This window comes from Netta rufina, assembly GCF_964035555.1.
Source record: "Netta rufina genome assembly, chromosome: 2".
In the NCBI taxonomy this organism is placed as follows: Eukaryota; Metazoa; Chordata; class Aves; order Anseriformes; family Anatidae; genus Netta; species Netta rufina.
This window is the reverse complement of record NC_140124.1, coordinates 61,505,406-61,524,713: the sequence shown is the minus strand read 5'-3', so window position 1 is coordinate 61,524,713 and position 19,308 is coordinate 61,505,406. Positions and strand designations below refer to the sequence as shown.

The 19,308-nt window shown below is 36.3% G+C and overlaps 1 protein-coding gene across 1 annotated transcript in view; it reads right to left on the bottom strand.

The window, feature by feature from the left end:
• BBS9 (Bardet-Biedl syndrome 9) overlaps window positions 1-19,308 on the bottom strand; it is a 324,493-nt gene that overhangs the window by 288,582 nt on the left and 16,603 nt on the right. The window contains exon 6 of the mRNA XM_084282162.1: window positions 5,048-5,222. Within this exon, the coding sequence (XP_084138288.1) occupies window positions 5,048-5,222 (175 nt within the window). The remainder of the gene's footprint in view (window positions 1-5,047; window positions 5,223-19,308) is intronic.

The following is a 19,308-nucleotide window of genomic DNA, read 5'->3' as shown; positions in this document are numbered from 1 at the left end:
GTTCCTCGTCACAAAAAAAATCAAATCACAGGTGACCAACAGAAAAACTTCCCATTCAGCTATCACATCAAATATACAATCATTTAACTATAAAACTCATTTTGCTTTTAGACCTTGAAAAAAATTCTGAATCAACACAGGAAATAAAAAATTGTATATTTTTTCATTACTGAAATATAAAAATATATATTTGATTAATACAACCATAAATACAACAACTTCTCTCCTTACTATGTCTATTTCCTTCACTGTAGAAGTATTAACTAACTTTAATCTAATGTCCTAATAGTTCAGAGGCATGCTAAAGATTAGTAACACAGTGTCTTAAGATTGGACAATAACAGAGAGCACTACTCAGAATCCGAGGCAAATTCCTTTAAAACAACACCTTCCTACAATAGAAACAGCACATTTGTGAATTAATGACAAAGAATGATTTAACCCACATTTGTTGGAGCAGTGAGCCAAGACTCTAAACGCGATGAAAAAGTGTTTTATTTTTAAGAAAAAAAAATTTATTCATTATAAATTTTAATACACTCTAGTTTCTTTTTAATATTAATATTCTATTACTTGCAGTATATATATTGTCTCCCATATTAATAACACAATGTCTATAAACTTCTTGGGCAATATCTAGAATCTAGGAATGTTTCACCAAGTTTAAGCACCATAATTAAAAGAGTATTGCTTGAGAAAATCGAGTGATAAAGCAGGATAACATACAGTATCACAATAAAGCACTGTGTTAGATTTACATTTTCCAGATTAGATTCTTGAAACATGATTTATAAAAAAAAAAAAAATTTAAAGTTGTATTTTTATTTTCTTTGATATTTCAGCACACCTTTACCCTCTCTCACCCGAAGTACATCAATACCAAGAAACTTTCAGATAAAAGAAAATCAGGAAAATGGCATTTTTATTTCAGTGAGAAAATAAAGTTTAAAGATATGATGTTTCCATGTATTTTCAGGAAGCTACACTTCACATATATTAAAACCCTTCTAAACAAGGTACTATAATGATTTTTTAAATGCTTTACATTATGTCTGTAATCAAGGCCAAGTCCCACCACAGAAACCACATTCTGATCTGTATAAGTGAACTAATGACTTGTAGGTATATAATTAGTAATAATAGTTGTGATCAGTGTTAAAATAAAAACTGAAAGAAATAAAAGAACCATCGTGGGTAACAAAGATTGAGCATTACACTTCACGCTCTCATTACTAGGAGCAAAGTAATGTACATCCAGGAGGAAAATATCAGTGACAACTATAATCAAACTTATTCACAAAACAAAGAAGAAATTCTTTTTCCACATTCATTTAATCATTCTTTCACAGAGACACCTAAGGTGGTTGCATGACAACATTTTTGATCCCTCCCTAAAATTTTTTGGTAGCATCTGTTGTGCAGTGGAGTGTTTGAGTATATCTAAAACCAGAAATCATAAGAGCCTGTGTAGGTGAGATTTCTGCAGCTTCAGGGAAAAAGCTGTGGAGGTCAAGCAAAGTAGCCTGTAGGTATGACTTGGGGAAAAGACATTGAAAGACTCATTTTAAGATGAAGAAAACCTCAGTTCAGCACTATTGGTGCTTCCCAAGTTCTCTACTGCTTAACTGCAGAGAGGAGCTACCAGCGTTAGCAGTAGTTTTTAACTGAAGATATCTCCCAAAGAAAATTGATCTCAAAATATTTACCATACCCAGAAGACTACAGAAGTCCAAAGAATAAATACAATTCCAAGCTAATGTTGACAGTACAATTCATTTCAGATGCACTTTTGATTCTGTATTTTGTAACATCCTCATACATAAGCTGATGATGTACAAGCTACATAAGTCAATGATGTAGACTGAAGACTGGTTGAACTGGCAGGTTCAGAAGGTTGTGGTCAGTGTCACCAAGTCCAGAGGGAGACTTAGGTACACAAGTATTATACCCCAGGGGTCAGTACTGGAGCCTAGCTTCTTGTTTATTCAAGCAACATAATAGTGTTTCAACATTTAGTGAGGATACAAATCAAATTTGATCAAATCAAAGAACAGCATCATCCATTGCTTTCTTCATGAATAAAAAATAAGAACGAGATGGCATTTGACATAATTTTCCAAACAGGTATTGTAGTGAAATTTTTAAAAAGACAGAACTGTTATTTCCACAGTTATGACCAGGAATGCAGATAGTTTCTTATTTTAAATGGAATGCTCTTCAAAAGCTACAGTAGGCAAAAAGTGACATTTCAGTATAGAAATATGCAATATATTCATGTGAAAAGGCTGGTTGTTGAAAAGTGACAGCAACAACTTATCTACGTTGTTAATTAAAATAATGGTGCTAAAATATTTCTATTGCAAAAGCATTATTTGCAAACTCCCAAACTTCACAGTATCTCTTGACTTGTTTGCAGTCCTAAAATATGCAGAACCAATCCATCTTTCAAAAACACATTTAAATATATACTAACAGTAGTATTGTTGATGGTCAGTCATCTGCACTAAACAGAGTTAGTTCTGAATTTGACAAACAACATAGCTTCTGCTGAGATCACTTTTTTTTTTATAAGTTTGAAAGGTTTCTGCCTACTTGATTCTTTGGTAGCCGCCCATACTAACAGTTCAGAAAGACGTTGCATGATAGCTGTATGGCAAAGGAAATCATACTCAGTGGTATATATACAAAAAAAAAACAATAATAATAAAAAAATAAAGTAAATCCTGAACTGAAATACAAGAACTCTTGGGATAATACAATATTGCTTCTCACACTTCTAAGAATATCTATTTCAATCTTAAACAGACCACAAGATCAAGACATCAGAGGGAAGCAGGAGGGACAGCATATTTCCTTCTAAATATGGTTTGATTGCTTGAAGACTAAAATTCAAAAAATAAATAAACAACCAATGAAATTATTATATTTATTTTTTACATTCCTTCTTATGGTTGTAAATAAGCTTTTTTGCAAATCCATATTGTACTTGTCAGCCCATTCCTCCAGCTTGACAAGATGGCAGCCCTAACTTCTTTGTATTTGTCACTTCCTACAGTTTGGCATCATCCTTGATTTTCAGGATATTTATTCTCTCTTATGGTCCAGCTCTTTGATGACAGTGTTAAAGAAATATTGGTTCCAATATCAGCTCCTGAGGAATATCACTTATTTATGTCTGCCAGTTTGAATCACCATCAACCACTACTCTAAAAGCCTGACAGCTCTGCCACTTTGCCACTTCTTCCATCCATCTTGTAATTCTTGATTTTTTATTTTTTTTTTTAAATCATGGGTAATGCCTCCATACCCACAGATTTATTGTTAGGCACAAAGATCCAGAAGGCCTAAAAGCAGACCTTATCATTTTTAATAGAGAAAAGATGAGGCAAAGCATGTGTTTATCTCCTTCATCTTCTTATGCTTTGGCACATAATTTTGGTCAGTAGTTGGCATATGATTTTCCTTTTATGTCTGATGTATTTGTGAGGGTCTTTCTTGTCCTTCAGATTCTCTGCTAGTAGAAGTTTTAACCAAGCTTATATCATCCTGGTTACATCCCCTGCATGCCCACTTGATATTTCTGTATCTTTCCTTGGTAGTCCATCTTAACTTCCATCTCCCATATATTTTCTTTTTCCATTTGAACTTCATTAGTATCTACTTGTTCAGTCAAGCCGCTTACTGCTGTTTCTTGAACACCAATGTGAATTGTCCTTGGTCTTGGAGGTTATCCACAAAGATTCAATAGCTCTCCAGAGCACTGTTGCCCTTTAGGACTGTCTTTCAGAGGATCCCGCCTAACAGTTCATTGAACAGGGCCATCTGTTCTCCTGAAATGTAGTCTTCATTTCCACTGAATATCTTCCTCACATCTATCAGGATCTTAATCCATATCATCTCATGGTCACTGCAGCCAATGTCTGCCATTGTCTATTACTTCTCCAAGCATTTATTTCTTATTTCTGAGCTATGAATTCAGCAAAGCTTCTTACCTACCCAGCATGTCTAGCACCTGTATCAAAAAAGTTTTCCCTGATGAACCCCAGCAACACTCCAAGATGCTGAAGTCCATTGTGTTGCCCTCCCAGCAGTCCTCCATTAGGAGGCAATAGGAAACTTCTATTTGTTTAAAAAAAGGCTCTATAGCAGATGTTTTCCACAACATCCCTGGCATTTAGCATTCATCTGAATTTGAACAATAAACTCAGCATGCTGGTTTCATGAGAGAGCCATGTGTATTCAAGCTGTTCCTCTGTGGTGAACACAAATCCTTCTCTGTCTGTCTTTTCTTAAGAGCCTGAAGTCATCAAATGTGACAAGGTAGCTTTGCAGGACCAAGGTACCACATCTCTAACTGCAGTGACATCTTAGCTCTGCAACTGCACATCTGACTTCCAGTTCCTCCCCTGCTGTCCAGGCTGCAGGTGCTTGTGGATACACATTTCAGATGGGCCTCCACTCATTGAACTTCCTTTAAGAGATTATTAAGTCATCCTCCTTTGTGCACTTGACAATTAATCCCTGTTCCATCATTCAGTTGCAAGACTTAGCACCTATCCCCCAATCTAGGGCTCAATGAGGTTAACAAGATTCTACTGCCACTTCGGCAGGTGGACTCCATCTCTCCACATCAGCCCTCATTCCTATAGGAGGATCCCATGAACAAACCCATGTTCCAAATATCTTCAGAAAATGGAGCAGGTTCTTCAGACTAACACCTATTTGCATCAAAATAAACATCACATTGAAACTACTGGAGGGAATATTATCTTGCTCTAGCAGTACAGTACAGACAAAACCGAAAGAACAGATTAGACTGAACCAAAGCAGGGAAGAGCCTGATACTTTCAGGACAGCATAATCTACCCTTGAAAAGCTAGCAAACTTATTTTAATTGTGTAAATATGTAATGTGACCATAAACTCCACAGGACACAGTTTGCTTTTTACAGTAAAGGCAATAAAAATCAAACATGACTACTTTTATTTGTTTACATACTAAATGACAGCACCAAAATATGCAATAATTACTGAATACGAACACATACTTGTAACTCTCAACCTGTCGACAGGAAGACACCGTAATGAAAGAATCTGTCCGAGAGCTGTAAGTCAATGGACCAGGCAGAAGAAAACCAGGTAAAAAACGCCCAAAAGCGTAGCTTTCCTGTTCAAATAACATTAGCATCCCATCCATGGACTGTATGCATATCAAATCTCGACCTAAGAAAGGAAAGAAGAGCAAAGGAAAGAAAACATCATTAATGATATAGCTTTGATTCTGAAATTGTTTAAAAAACAATATATTTATCAGTGCAATTTTAACAAGACAAATTTTAATTTACACAGTATTAACTTTAAAAGATTATTTAATTTCAAATCACAATTTCTGGTGTTATATTTTCAGTTTAAAGAAATGTTTCAATACTCCTACAAAAACTCTATATCTTACAAACTGTGGTAGCAACTGTGGGTCGAAAATAAATAACCAATTCTATTCTTTCAAAAGTAGTTAGAACAACACAAGTTCTACAGATATGTACAAACAGTATGATAGTAATGTTTTCCACACTCTACTTTTTTTTTTCCTTCTCTTCAAGGAAAGTAGAAACAAACAGATCCACTCCATTTGGTGCAAACAACACTAAAATTGAAGTGAAAAAATCGGCTTGGAGCAAACAAGTCCAAGCCTTTAACCAAGCCTTTAGCCAACAACCCCAAGACATGACTTACCATATCTCAAGTACACCAAGCTAAATTCAAAAGTTTCATTTTTAAGCCTTCTGAGATCAGAGGCTGATTATGGGTTTTATGTTTCATAACTAACTGCAGTAATTCAAGCAAATAATATTTTCCATGTGTTTAAAGAGAAAGCCATACCAGTAAGACTAACACCTTGGAACAGCTGAATGAAGTGTCTCTCCTGAATTCAAAGACAAGGAAGGACATTCGACAATGTAATTCATGTTGTTCACGTGGTGGAAGCTGTTCAATCTCTCAGTTGCTAGTAAAAATACTTTGACTTTTCTCAACACTTTATAGATAGAGTAAAACAGTTTCAAGAATTTGATTTCACAAGTGCTTGTACATGGTTGAAATGCTAAACATAACACCTGTTTCTTGCCTAATGTTCTACACAGACCTCTTCTGAAAACCTTAGAGGTCATTCCCATTTAACTGAGTTTTGTTGGTTTGTCTGCTTGAAAACTCCTTAAGTGAATACACTTGGAAGGATAACATCAGCTGCCAACTTCAAACGCTTAAATCATACTTTAGCAAGGTAGAAATAGCATTTTCATTTGATGAATTCATAAATCAAAGAAGAGAAGAGAATTTTATTCAACATTCTATTCAAAAATCCAATATTCCATGTTAAGCATGAGAGTGAAGTACTCCATTAATCAACAATCTTTGGTGCCTTAGAAAAAAAAATTTACCTGAGAAAACAGTGAAAGCTTGCTTTCCTACATTGAATCACGTCTGGATCTGTACTAATGAACAAACATGTCAACAAAAGCAATTCAACGTGGAAACCATTGAGGTACTGATCAAAAGTACTTATACCGAGATTTTGCCTACTATTGATGTCAGCCAGTTAGTACATCTGTTTGTTGACTTTTTTCTACTAGTGCAAGTGAGAAAATGTAAATATATCATCTTTATAGCAGCTCTTTAAACCATTGGCCACTTGTCACTAGCAACTTCAATACGATGATTAAGTCTCAAAGTTTGATCTATAACATTTTGAAGTTTGTTTCAAGTTTCCAAATAAAAGAGAAAACATTTAAAGTGTACCGCTATGTGCAGATTAAAGTCATACATCCTTCTAGGAAATGCAAACTCTTTACCTCTGTTAACAGCATAAAGTCAATGAAGAAATGTTTCCTGTGACTAAATGCAATCATTTTAAGAGAATTATGGGTTTGACATACAGATCCCCTAAAAGCATTTTCTAAACAGACCGATTGTTTTAGAGCTACGATTTTCCTAGGGTTTTCTACACAGACTTTTTAAATTATAAAGCACAGTCTATGGCTTCTGTTCAGTCTTAGAATTTATTGTTTATTAAATTAGAAACATATTCTACATTATACATACACATTAGCTATGCATACATACACACACCTCTTAAATGTGACTAGCTAGTATGCTTCCTCTGAAATTTGTAAAAGCAGCCTTATTAAAAGTCTTTAAAAATCATTTCCCCTCTTAAGTATTATTCACAGGACAGATTCCAGAATTACTTGATTTATTCACAACTTGTAGCCAACGTTCTGCAGCTGAAATATGTGGTACTCAAGAGGTTAAAACAACTACTGATCATAGTCAGAACAAACATTTGGTTTGCTCCTTATACTGTCTCTGAAGTACTAGCCAAGAGCACTGCAATCATTTTACTAACGCAATTCAGAAATTAGTCAGTGAAAAGGATTTAAGTAAGTACCTTATATATGTTTCAATTAAAATAAAGCAAAATGCATACACAAAGATGAAGATTATTTAGTATTAGGGTTCAAAAAATTCTTAACATCCTTTTTGTCACATTAACAGATGACAATATTAAATATTATTAGCATAAATAAAAAAATGTATTTATAAGAGAACTGTAGTAACTATACATGCTTAGAGTATCACTTGAGTTTCAGTAAGGCTCAGTAAGGCTGTGAAGAGGCAAATGGGCAAAGCCAATCTAATGCTCTGCTAATACTACAAGGAACAGTCCTACTCACCTCCATCCCTCCAAGTTTCCAATTCCCCTTTCTCAAGTTATGTAATTCCTCCTCATTCCCAGACCAGGCCTGGTTACTTACCTGACTGCTCTAAAATAAGAATAGAACACCTTCCAGAATTTATAGTAAAATTTATATTAAATCATCACTCTGCATAAATAAATCTATCTAAGCTTAGCAACTGCCAGGCATGACCTGGAAAGCTCCGTGATGTAACTCTGAGAACTGCAGTTCAGGGCACACTCCTTTATCCTGTGAGGAAGGGTAAGGGCATGAGGAAGACTGAGTAGATCCTGTGGGCCAACAATCAGTTGCACTGCAGGTGTCGGGACCTGTTTTGAGTTTGGTTTCTAGTACTATGGGACTCTCTTTGAGGACTGACAGCTGTTTTGAAGAGATGGGATGCACCTGACTAAATATGTAAAAAGTATATTTGCCAACCTCATAAGAGCAGCCTTAAACTAGGAATAACAGGGGGTAGAGATTCCACAACACTTGAATGAGGAAGTGGTGGATGCAGTAGGCCATCAAGGGGCTCTGAGGTGATGTGAATAGAAGGGACATAACAAATCAGCAGAACAGGGCTGAAAAGGAAAACAGTGAAAGTTTCCATGCTCTTTTCAGGTATCTCTCTGAGATGTTTCTGAATTACTACACACATCATAAGGAACAAACAGAAGGAATTGGAAATCTGAATGCAGTTACAAGGCTAAGATCAAGGAGACAGAGTGATAGCTCATGTGACTGGAGTGCTAAGATAGATGCATCCAGGCTGCTCAGGAAACAGAGGTGTTGTAGGTTAACACACCTAGCTGCCAGGCCAAGCTGGTCTCTCACTCCCCCACTTCAGCAAAATGGGGAAAACGTAAAATGAAAAAGCTCATGGGTTGAGATAAGGTCAGGGAGATCACTCACCAATTACCATCATAGGCACAACAGACTCAATTTGGGGAAGACTAATTTTATTACCAACTCAAAATGAGCTAGGACAATAAGAAACAAACGTAAAAATACATTTCCCCATACACACCCCTTCTTCCCAGGCTCAACTTCACTCCCAACTCTTCTACTTTCTCTGATCCTGATCAGTGCAAAAGCTATGGGGAACAGGGGATGCAGTTGGTTTGTAAACACTCTAAATGCCACTTCTTCCTCATACTCTTCCTCTCTTCCAGTGTGGGATCCCTTACACAGAATGCAGTCCTTCACAGACTGCTGCGATGTTGAGTCCTTCCTCTGGGCTGCAGTTCTTCAAAAATTGCTCCAGCAATTGGTTGTTTGAATGTAGGCCTTCAAGAACAGACTGCTCCAGCATTGATCCACCACAGGTCACAGGTCCTACCAGAAAATTTGCCAATGCATGAGCTCCTCTTCAGTGGGCCACATCTCCTGCCAGGAGTCTGTTCCTGTGTGGAGTCTCCCTGAGTGGTAGCTAGCTCCAGTCAAGGCATATTCACGTGCATGGGGTCCTCCATGGGCTTCAGGTGGACAGTCCGTGGTCTTCTTTGTGGGCTTGTAGTACCTTCTCTCCCTCCTTCTTCACTAACCTTTGTGGCTGCATGGTTGTTTCTTACTCTTTTCTCTCACAGCTGTTTGTCCTGGTTTCAGCTAGGATAGAGTTAATTTTCCTCCTAGCAGCTAGAGATGCAGGCACTGACAAAGCAATTGGATATGGAGTACCACCTTACAGCTTTTGAAGGCATCTCCTGTCAGCTGTGAAGGAAAGGTATCTCTTCAAGGAAGAATTTGTATGTCTACCAGGCAAGTGGACAACTATGGAGAAGGGAATCCTGTACCTGAGGGAATTAGCTGTACGGGATGTGATTTATAGGGACCTAGACAACAAACAAATACCCACAGATCCAGATGAAGTCAAGTGTACATGACCCATGTGGCGGAAGTGTGTACGGACTGCACCATCATCATATTCAAGCTCATTGGCAGTAATGGCCGGGAAAGAACATGAGGAACCCACAGTGGATGAATTGACTACACAACTCCAGCAGTACGAGGAAAGTATCTCCTCTTCCATACAGGCCTGCGTCTTGGCTGGAGAGAAACTTTCTGAAAATGTCCATCAACTAAGAGAAAACTTTGGAGAAACTTTCTGAAAAGGTCTACCAACTCGAAGAGAGATTATTTTCCTTCCCACCTGTACAAACCAGTGTCTCAGCTATCAGGGTAAGCATCCATCTGTGCAAGAAAGACGATATGGTCAGTACACACCCTGTGCCAACCTGTGGTTTTATCTATGTGACCATGGAGAGGACATGAGAAAATGGGATGGAAAATCTACGTCAACCCTAAAAGCACAGGTACATGAGTTGCAAAGAAAAACAATCAGGAAAAAGGGGTTCTCTGAGAAGCTTGCTGCTCCAACTTCCATCAGGCAGTCCTTCGGACACAGAAATTAGGATTCTGACCAGGATTAGAGGGGCCCTGCCTCCACCCAGGGGAAAGAAAGGGACAATTGAGTTTATTGGACTGTGTAGATTCAATGGCTTGGCACGTCAGATGCACAGAATTATAAGGCTTTGGTAGACACCGGTGCACAGTGTACTGTAATGCCATCAAGCTATAAAGGGCCAGCTATGTGAACTCAGTGAACGTTGTGTAGACCATAGACAAAAATGGAGATTAATTAGAATGTATTGGAAAGGGTGTAAGGTGAGCATGACATAAATTGTATGCAATAAGGGATGGATATATGTCCTGGTTTCAGCTAGGACAGAGTTAATTTTCCTCCTAGTAGCTGGTAGGGTGCTATGTTTTGGCTTAGGATGAGAAGAGTGCTGATAACATGCTGATGTTTTAATTGTTGTAGAGCAGTGCTTACACCAAGCCAAGGACATTTCAGCTTCTCACAAGACAAGCCTTCCAGTTCTACCAGTTTCATTGCCCTCCTCTGCAGGCATTCAAGGACCATCCTTTTTAGTATTATGGATCCCCAAACTGCACACAATATTCAAGGTGAGGCTGCACCAGTGCTAAATACATCAGGAGAATCACCTCTTTGGACTGGTTGGGTATGCCGTGTTTAACACACCCCACCATGCAGTTTGCCCTCCTGGCTGCCAGGGCACGCTGCTGGCTCACACTGAGCCTGCTGTCACCAGCACCCCAGGGTTAATTTCTGCAGGGCTGCTCTTGAGCCACTGCTCTCCCAGTCTGTACCTGTATATGGTATTACTCTGTCCCACGTGCACAATCCAGATCGCCTTTGTTGAAGTTCACGTCATTGATGATTACCCAGTGCTCCAGTCTATCTAGATGCCTGTGGAAGGACCTCAGCCCTCCAAGAGAGTCAACAGCACCTCCCAGTTTAGTATCATCAGTGAACTTGCCAAGGACGCATTCCACTCCTGCATCCAGATTATTGGGGAAGGTTCAACAAAACTGAACTGGCCCTAGAATTGAGCCTCATGAAATTAAAAATGTATAAGCATGAAATTAAGATGTTTAATTGTGAGATTAGAAATGTAAAAGATACTCAATTCTGAAGCAAATGCCCTTACTAGTACAAAAGTCTTGTATTATACCTTTCTTAGTAGTTAGCATTCGTTTTCTGGTGCTTCTGTTTATACTAATGGTAGCAAGAAAATCTTTAGACTGGTTTGCAACCAGGCTTAAGAAGCTTCAGGTTTTGAGAAGCTTGGCTTGAGAAGCTTGGTTTTGAGAAGTTTAGTTGTTAGCATCTGTTCTTCTGATGACATTTAAGATCCAAATATATTAGAGCAGATATTATAATACATGTGCAGCAGTGATAATCTAGCAGACATATTACAATTCCAATAACAGATAAAAAATAAAGGTCAATAGAGGTGTCACTGCTTATGAAATGAGTAGTAATAGCTTCTGCTCTCATGTATATTAAGAGATATCTAAATTACTCTTACTAATTTTGTTGCATCAGTAGAACAGTAGAAATAAAAGTATAGCATCTTCTTGTAATATATATGAAGCTATACATCATACATGGAAATATTCATCTTTAGCATTCATAATGAATCCCTAATCACACATGTTGTTAAAATACCTTATTTTAACAGTAGTGATATGACTGAATGATATGACATAGCAGTACAAGTTTTTTAGAGCATTCCAATGATCTACAAGCATACTGTAGTACTGAACCATACTGTCTGAAGAAACAAATACATGGCAGGCACTGAAAACATACTTTTAGCTAACTAAAAAGAAAAAACCTCCCATTGCCTTTAAGAGTACAGCATTATTTTTTAATATACCTACCATTTTGTTGTTCATATTTATGTTGTTTCTACTCACTAATTTTTATACTTGGATTTTAATTAAAATCAAACTCCAATTACCTGAACATTACACGTAAACTATAATTAAAGAAAAATAAATTGTGTATGAACCTTTAATTTTCCAACTTTTTATAGGTCATCTTATTTCCTTTGGCCATTTGTTTTTAATGTGTAGCTAGTGAATAAGGTTTTTATGTTTTACTTCAAGAAATGCAGTCTTCCAAAAACTCAGCCAGAAATGTCCATTTCAAAAAAGCTTATTGCAGCCAGTTGGCTTTGCCAGTGACATATTTATAAAGTGAAAATATAACCCATAGTGTTTTCTGCAGATCAGATGGAATCACTTAGTGTACTCTACATAGTTTCAGCAGCTTGTCCTTGAAGGAATGTCCTTCAGCCAGCAAGCGTTACTTTTAAGCACAAGTCCAGCTACTGTTGTTTTGTACTTTCGTTATTCTAGCGTGATATGAATACATTTACGTCACACTTTTTTTTTGAAACCAGTGTATTTTTAGAGCTATTGCAAAGCCAAAATGAGAGGCAGGTGGCAGCTCTTTGAAATAAGCTTCTAATTAAAGCGATTTTGGAGCTAAGATTTTGCATGTTAATGATTTCCTCTGCTATGAGCCTCCCCTCTGGCACCAAGTCAATTTCATAAAATGTACATTATGTAATCACTAAGTCTGAGCACCATGTGAAATCATGCAATGAAAACTACAGCATCAAACGGGATAAATTAGAAGTCAGAACAAGCTTCATAAAGCTACAACTTTTAAAGAGACGTCAGCAGAGATAATTTTACTGCCTTCAATGGTAATCATAAACTTCAGTCAAAACCCTAGCATGGAAGGAAGTGTCAATAAAAATAAAATGAAAAGAAATTGGCATTTATAAGGCACCCATAAGCCAAAAGCTTGTCCTTTAATGATACATGGGAAATGCTTTTTTAATTGAAGAAAAGATAAATACACAGCACGTTGACCAGTGAAGAGATGCACACAAACTATACTCACACACACTGGAATAGAAATCACTGCTCTGACCTGACACAAGCAAATACTTTTTGATTTTCCTTCATTGTTGAAATTTACCCCCCAACATTTCTCCCAGCATAGAGAACAAAGTCTACTCCAGTTCAAATCCATTTGGAGAACTCAGCTTGTTGCTGAACATAGCTCCTGAAACAAAACAGATTTGGGTCAACTGTGAGAAAAGCACTTCAGGAATAGCTTCTGACTAATGGAAAAACCATTTGAAAATATGTTGGGCAGTTCTTAAAACAACGTATGCCTAGTAAAAGGCAAGTCTTAGGTTACTTCCCTAACCCAAAGCAGGAAGCACATGTCAACATACATTCAGAAAGAACCCTGAATTGACTAGCTTGGTGGTCTGGTGGCTGCTCACTGCATTACTACAGAAAGGATCAAAGTTCAGGACTTCAGCTGCAACTGTTCATTCTAGACCAGAGCTTCTGACAGCACTGCCAAGGCAGTGCAATACCCTGCATAGACATAAAGAGGAAAAGGAAAACTGCCTTGCATCACTCAGTGATGATACATCTTTTGGGATGGATACATGCAAGAAGGGTACCTGTGTCCCAGCTGAGATTGACTAAGTGCTTTTCTGCTGGAATTTAAAATTGCTTAAACAGGAAGAAAGTAAAAACAGAGAAGTTGACAGGAATTTAAGAGAAATTGTATAGAAAATACTAAATCCTTATTCTACTGATGCTAGCTTTAATTACTTTCTAATCCCTTCCAGATATTAAGGTATCGCAGTAAAATGCATTCAGAAGTCCTAACATAAGAGATGTTCTCTGCAACAGCCCAGCCTGCATGAAGTCTCCCTGGTTAAAGCACAATAAAATATGTAGTCCAAGCTGCTGTAAGGAATTGAATTTTTACTTCTCTCAATCATTACGTTGTATTCTCTTTACCTAACCCCTTCGGATTTCTGACTGCCATACAGTGAATTCTAGATGCAAAGTGAATCTTGAACTATTACAATTTCTCCAAAGGCCAAATCAGGTAACTCAAACCTCACTCACATAATCACATTCTAGAGACCTGTAATACACTCCTTTATTCTTGATCTGACTTTTACCATAGAAGATGACAGAGACAAGTTGTACAGAAAATGCAGCATGGGACTGATCCCTTTAAAGCTCATACTGACCTGAGGTGGTGTAAGGACCTTTAGGAAAAACACTAGTATGGTTCATAGGAGCACAAAAGACTGGCATGCAATATAGACATCCAGAAACATCATAGATGCAACATCCAGCATGTTCATTGCTACTGAAAGAAACCTGGTATTTGGCACTGTTTAGACATGAGAGATGGTGTCCTCCCCTAAACAGATTCTAGTGCTAAGATTTATTACAAGCCTCATATTAAGAGAAAAAAGTGCGTTCAAGAATGAACATTTCTAACCCTAGTGCAAGTAGTCTTAAAAAAAAAATGTTCAGACAGTTGTGAAAGCAGCATCACAGAAAGTTGCTTCTTTTTCAGTACAACAGATCAATTATAACTACATAACCAGTTCAAGCGCGTTAACTACAAACAGTATAGAGTGGGTCTTGAAGAGAACATTAGCTGTGTATGGGAGAATGGGTGTATGTACGGATCATCGTTACTCAGGCTGCATCTATGAAGGGATGGTAAAGATCTTTCTTTAAATTCAGTTTCTTGCCTTAACTTGTTGAATAAAACTACTTTTCAAGGCCAGACAACTACAGATGTTTACTTTGAAGTGCCTCCATTCATAAAGATGTTGCAATATGTTATTAGGTTATAGGCTTTTATCGCGTTATAGGCTTTTTTCTTAAGAAAAAAAAAGGGGGGGGGGAGGGAAACAAATTTTCAGCTGTGAAACTCTCCAATGTGAGAAGCTGCCATCCTCTGAAGTTATACACATATTAAACATCATATTTACACTATGCAACATCTTCCTGAATTAGTAAGTCCACCACAAAGAAAAAAATGGAATAAAGACAAATACTGTCAGCAGTTAGCCCTTCCATATCAATAGGCTTTAACTGAATGCGTTTAATGTACATGGATTTTTTTTTTAAATGAATCACAAATCAATAGCAGACCTTTCATTGAGCTCAATAAAGTTGAATACAGGCCTTATTTTGCAACATTTGATGCAAAATTATCAGTAGGATCAAAAAATATCAGTAGGATCTTAACGTGACACAAATTCATCTTCAAAAATTTTATCTAAGACACAGACATGTAGAATTAGAACCAAGTAATACAGCAGAACTCCACCAATGAAACCCAGGAAAGTTCCTTATCCTTTCTATTTCTCCATTTCTATTCTCCCCTTAAGTAAGCAACTTGAATATTCCTAAGCACTTCACAAAGCACTGATTCCCTACTACTTTTTTAAGATAAAGATTTAATGAAAATACTTCCCAGAGAATGGGAATGTCCCCAGTAAGGGAAGTCACATTCACAGAACTCATTGAAGATAATTATGATAATTTATAACGAAGTTAACATCCTGAAGCTTAAAATGCAAACCTAGGAATTTATTTTTACATAAGTTTAGGTGGAACTTCTATACCTCTTCAAGAAGTTTCAAATAGCCATTTGTTTCTAATTTTAACTGGATCAAATAAATATCTTCAAAAACTTCCAATAAAATATAGCCACTTTTCATATTCAGATCATTTGTCTATACATATCCTAGACCAGTAATAACCGACACACGGAAAGGACTAATCTTATTTTGTGGTCTTCTGTGTATTATATTTCTAAAAGGAAAAAAAAAAATCACCGTTTGTTTCATTTTTCTTGTATTTTAAAACTGCTAGAAGTATACTACAAATAGCTACATGATTTTATTATCTTACCACTAGCCTTGCAATGTATTACTTTCATAAGTTTGATGTTTTGTTTGCTGGTGGTGGTTTTGTTTTATGTTTTTGTTGGTGGTGTTTTGTGTTTTCTTTAAAAAAACAGATGATGTTTTCAAGTGTTTTCACGTGAATCACACAGTGAAATATTTGAAAACCAGTCGTCATACTAATGTGCAGAATACATTTTATTTCTGACAATCTTCCTTGTCCTTTTTATTCTCTGTAGTCACCAAATAAATTTCTGTGGGTTATTCATATTTACCCCTATTTGTTTAGCCAGGCTCATTAATAAACTCAGATGTGTTAAAGAAACGTGAAAATCGAGCAAGGCTGCATCATTATTTCTTTCAGTTATGAATGCTTTCATCTGATGTGACTTTATACAAGGGATAACTGAACAGGCAGAAAGCACAGCACTTCATATTGAAGTTACAGAACTTTAATTTTAATAAAAGAAAATCCAATAGCTTAGAAAAAATTCTTTTTGGTCTACTAATCTATATTTTCTGTTGGACTGCTTCTTCAAACTCCTCAGGAATCTCCAATTTTACCTAAAATTTAAAATTTTTGGAACTCGAAATGACAGCATTGCATGGCACCTCAGCATTGTGTAGCTACTCAGCAAGAACTCTGATTAACTCAACCACGATTTGCATTTCCAGCCAGGGGAAAACATGGCAGCCCCCTAAAAAAAAAAGTATAGAAATTAAGTCTACCAAAATTTCAGTTCTTCAACTTCTTGAATTTCTGGTCACTTTGGACATGTTTTAAAAGTCTTGTTATTCTCCGCACAAACAGTTTTCTACAATTCCCATCACCTATCAACAAGGACCAGAACAGCTTGTCACCATGAGGGGGAACACCCCATGATCAGAACCAATCGGATACTGAAAAATTAGAATTTTCCTTATGAATCTGAAATAAAATCACCTTGTCATATTTTTCATTGTTTACCTCCTCTTGCTAGCCTGATCCCTCTCACTTTTGATACAGGTCAACAATGTTTTTGTTTTGCATGTTCTTTTCTACCTGGAAGATAGACCTAACTCACCACCACCCAAGATCTCCAAGTAAAGAAACTCTCTCTTGAATGACCAAGTAGAGTGATTTCTAATAGGTTTATTGGTACAAATAATTCTGAACAACTCCCAAACAACTTTCAAAGTGCAATTAGCAGAAAGCATCATAGCCTGTACAAGATATGTTTCACCTCTTCTATAGATAAATAAAAAAAACTCAACTAACAAGGGTTTGGTGACCTTCCAAATAAAGTTCTATAAGTTACAAAGATTTTTCTTTTTGTTATGTGAACAGTCACAAATGAACACTAGAAAAAATAAACAAAAGCTGTGTATACACATTCCTGAAAGATCCTTTGAGAAGATGAAAGACTGAGTACTTAGAAAATAAAATTGCATTCTTTTGGATGAAAAAACACAGGGCAACAAATGAATCTGATATAGACGAATGTATCTACACAAAATGTTGGAACATTTAATAAGAAAGTACATATGTAAATAATAAAGCTGTACATAAAATATTTGAAGTAACAGAAAATTCATCATGCCAAACTATTTATTAGACAGGGTAATAATATATCCTATATTTTTAAACTTTAGAGACAGCATCTCTAAACTTAAGTAAAACATCTGATATGATCTCAGACAATTGTCTCACAGGAAACCAGAGAATGGCAGGCAATAGCACTAAAAAGAAGAATCTGGGGATTAGAGTAGGATGATGAATTAAATATGAGTCAACAATATGTCACCAAAAAGACAAATGCAAGAATGGGTCATTATTAATATACATGCGCTATTAAAAACATATGAGGTAATTATTGTTCTGCTTGGCACTGGATGATTCTTGGCAGTACTGCAGAAGCCATAACCCCACATGCAAGATACAAAACATTTTATACTACCAATGTACAATGACTGCACACATTTGGGTACCACATTTTAACAAAAGAAATTAGAAAAAGCATAGTATAAAAATCTATAAAACTTTTGAGAAAACAAGAAGGATGTGGTCTTTCACTTACACACACAACTGCTCCCCAGGTTAGGTATTTCTACAGTTGGTTTTACTCCATTTTAATTATAGTGCTCTGCTTAAAGGAAATACAGATTAAGTGATATATTCAGCAATTTGTAATTGAAGCAAAGTTCTGGCGTACTGCAGCGTACTGAAGCAATGGGATTTTTTTACTTCAGTTAGATTATGATCTTATTTAGTACTGTTGAGGAAGGTGAAAGGAACCGTAGGGTAAAAGATTCCAGGGAATTTTCCTTGATTATTTTTCCATTCACACATTTAATTTAGAGAAGAGGCTCTAACTCCATTATTTGGAGAAAAAAAAAAAGGCACTAACAGGGTTCAAAAGTTATGTGAGGAAGCATTTAGAATTACTGATCAGTAGATTTATTTCATGAACAAAACTCCTGAAGAACAAGCCTTTCAAATAATCTCTTCATCCAGAAGCAATTTAACAGAAAGTTAATAGTTAAGCACTCTGCTCCTTAAGAGAACTAGCCAGTAAATCAAAGTCCAAATTTATACTGCTGCTGTATTTAAACATAGTCATAAGAATCATTTAACCTTACAGAATAAAACTCAGCTGATAATTTTATTTTTTTTTTTTTGACTAACACCTCATAAAATTCATTCTTGCAGAATTGTGGAAAAGTTAAGCACAGTCTACCCTTCTTATAAAGTTTCTTGTTACAAGGTTGCATGGTTTACACATATATTGTATTTTATTATTAAAAAAATTCCTCCGTATAGCACCCTCTTTGTTGCAACACTCAAACATACTTTGCCCCTAGGCCAGTGCTGCAATAAAAGTAAAATGAATTCAAGACCATTTGCTGAGAAAAAGATAGGTTCAAGGTATTTTCACACTTTTTTTTTCCTTGTAACTTATTCATGTCAGAGTTCTATTTCCCTTTTTCCCCCTGTTCCCTTTGCTATTGTTTTATTATTTCTTTTTATTGGTACAGTATCCACTAAATAGCTTTAAGTAAATCTGAACAATTCTAAACCAACTTAAGGTATTGAGGTTTCAGATTAAAAAAAAATCCAAGACCTGTGTATTATTAGGATATCCAATTCTAAATCATTTATCAACTCATTTGAAGAGACAATATAAGAACAGGACAAATTCACTGATTATTTAAGTGTATTAGATGATGCCATCATATTTTGTGGAATCATACAAAATGGTAATACTGTTTTTGCAATGGAAGTTACTATTTATAAATGAACACCATTCAAAAATAATTCAGCAACTAAGAATGCAAGGTTATTAAACTATGCTCTCTCTCTCTGCCACCAGATAAAATTAGTATTCTGTTCTGTTAAAGACTAATCCAATAGCTCACCAGTGGGACACACAAGCTATCAGTATACTCTTTCTTTAGTTCTTATGTGGAAGGTAA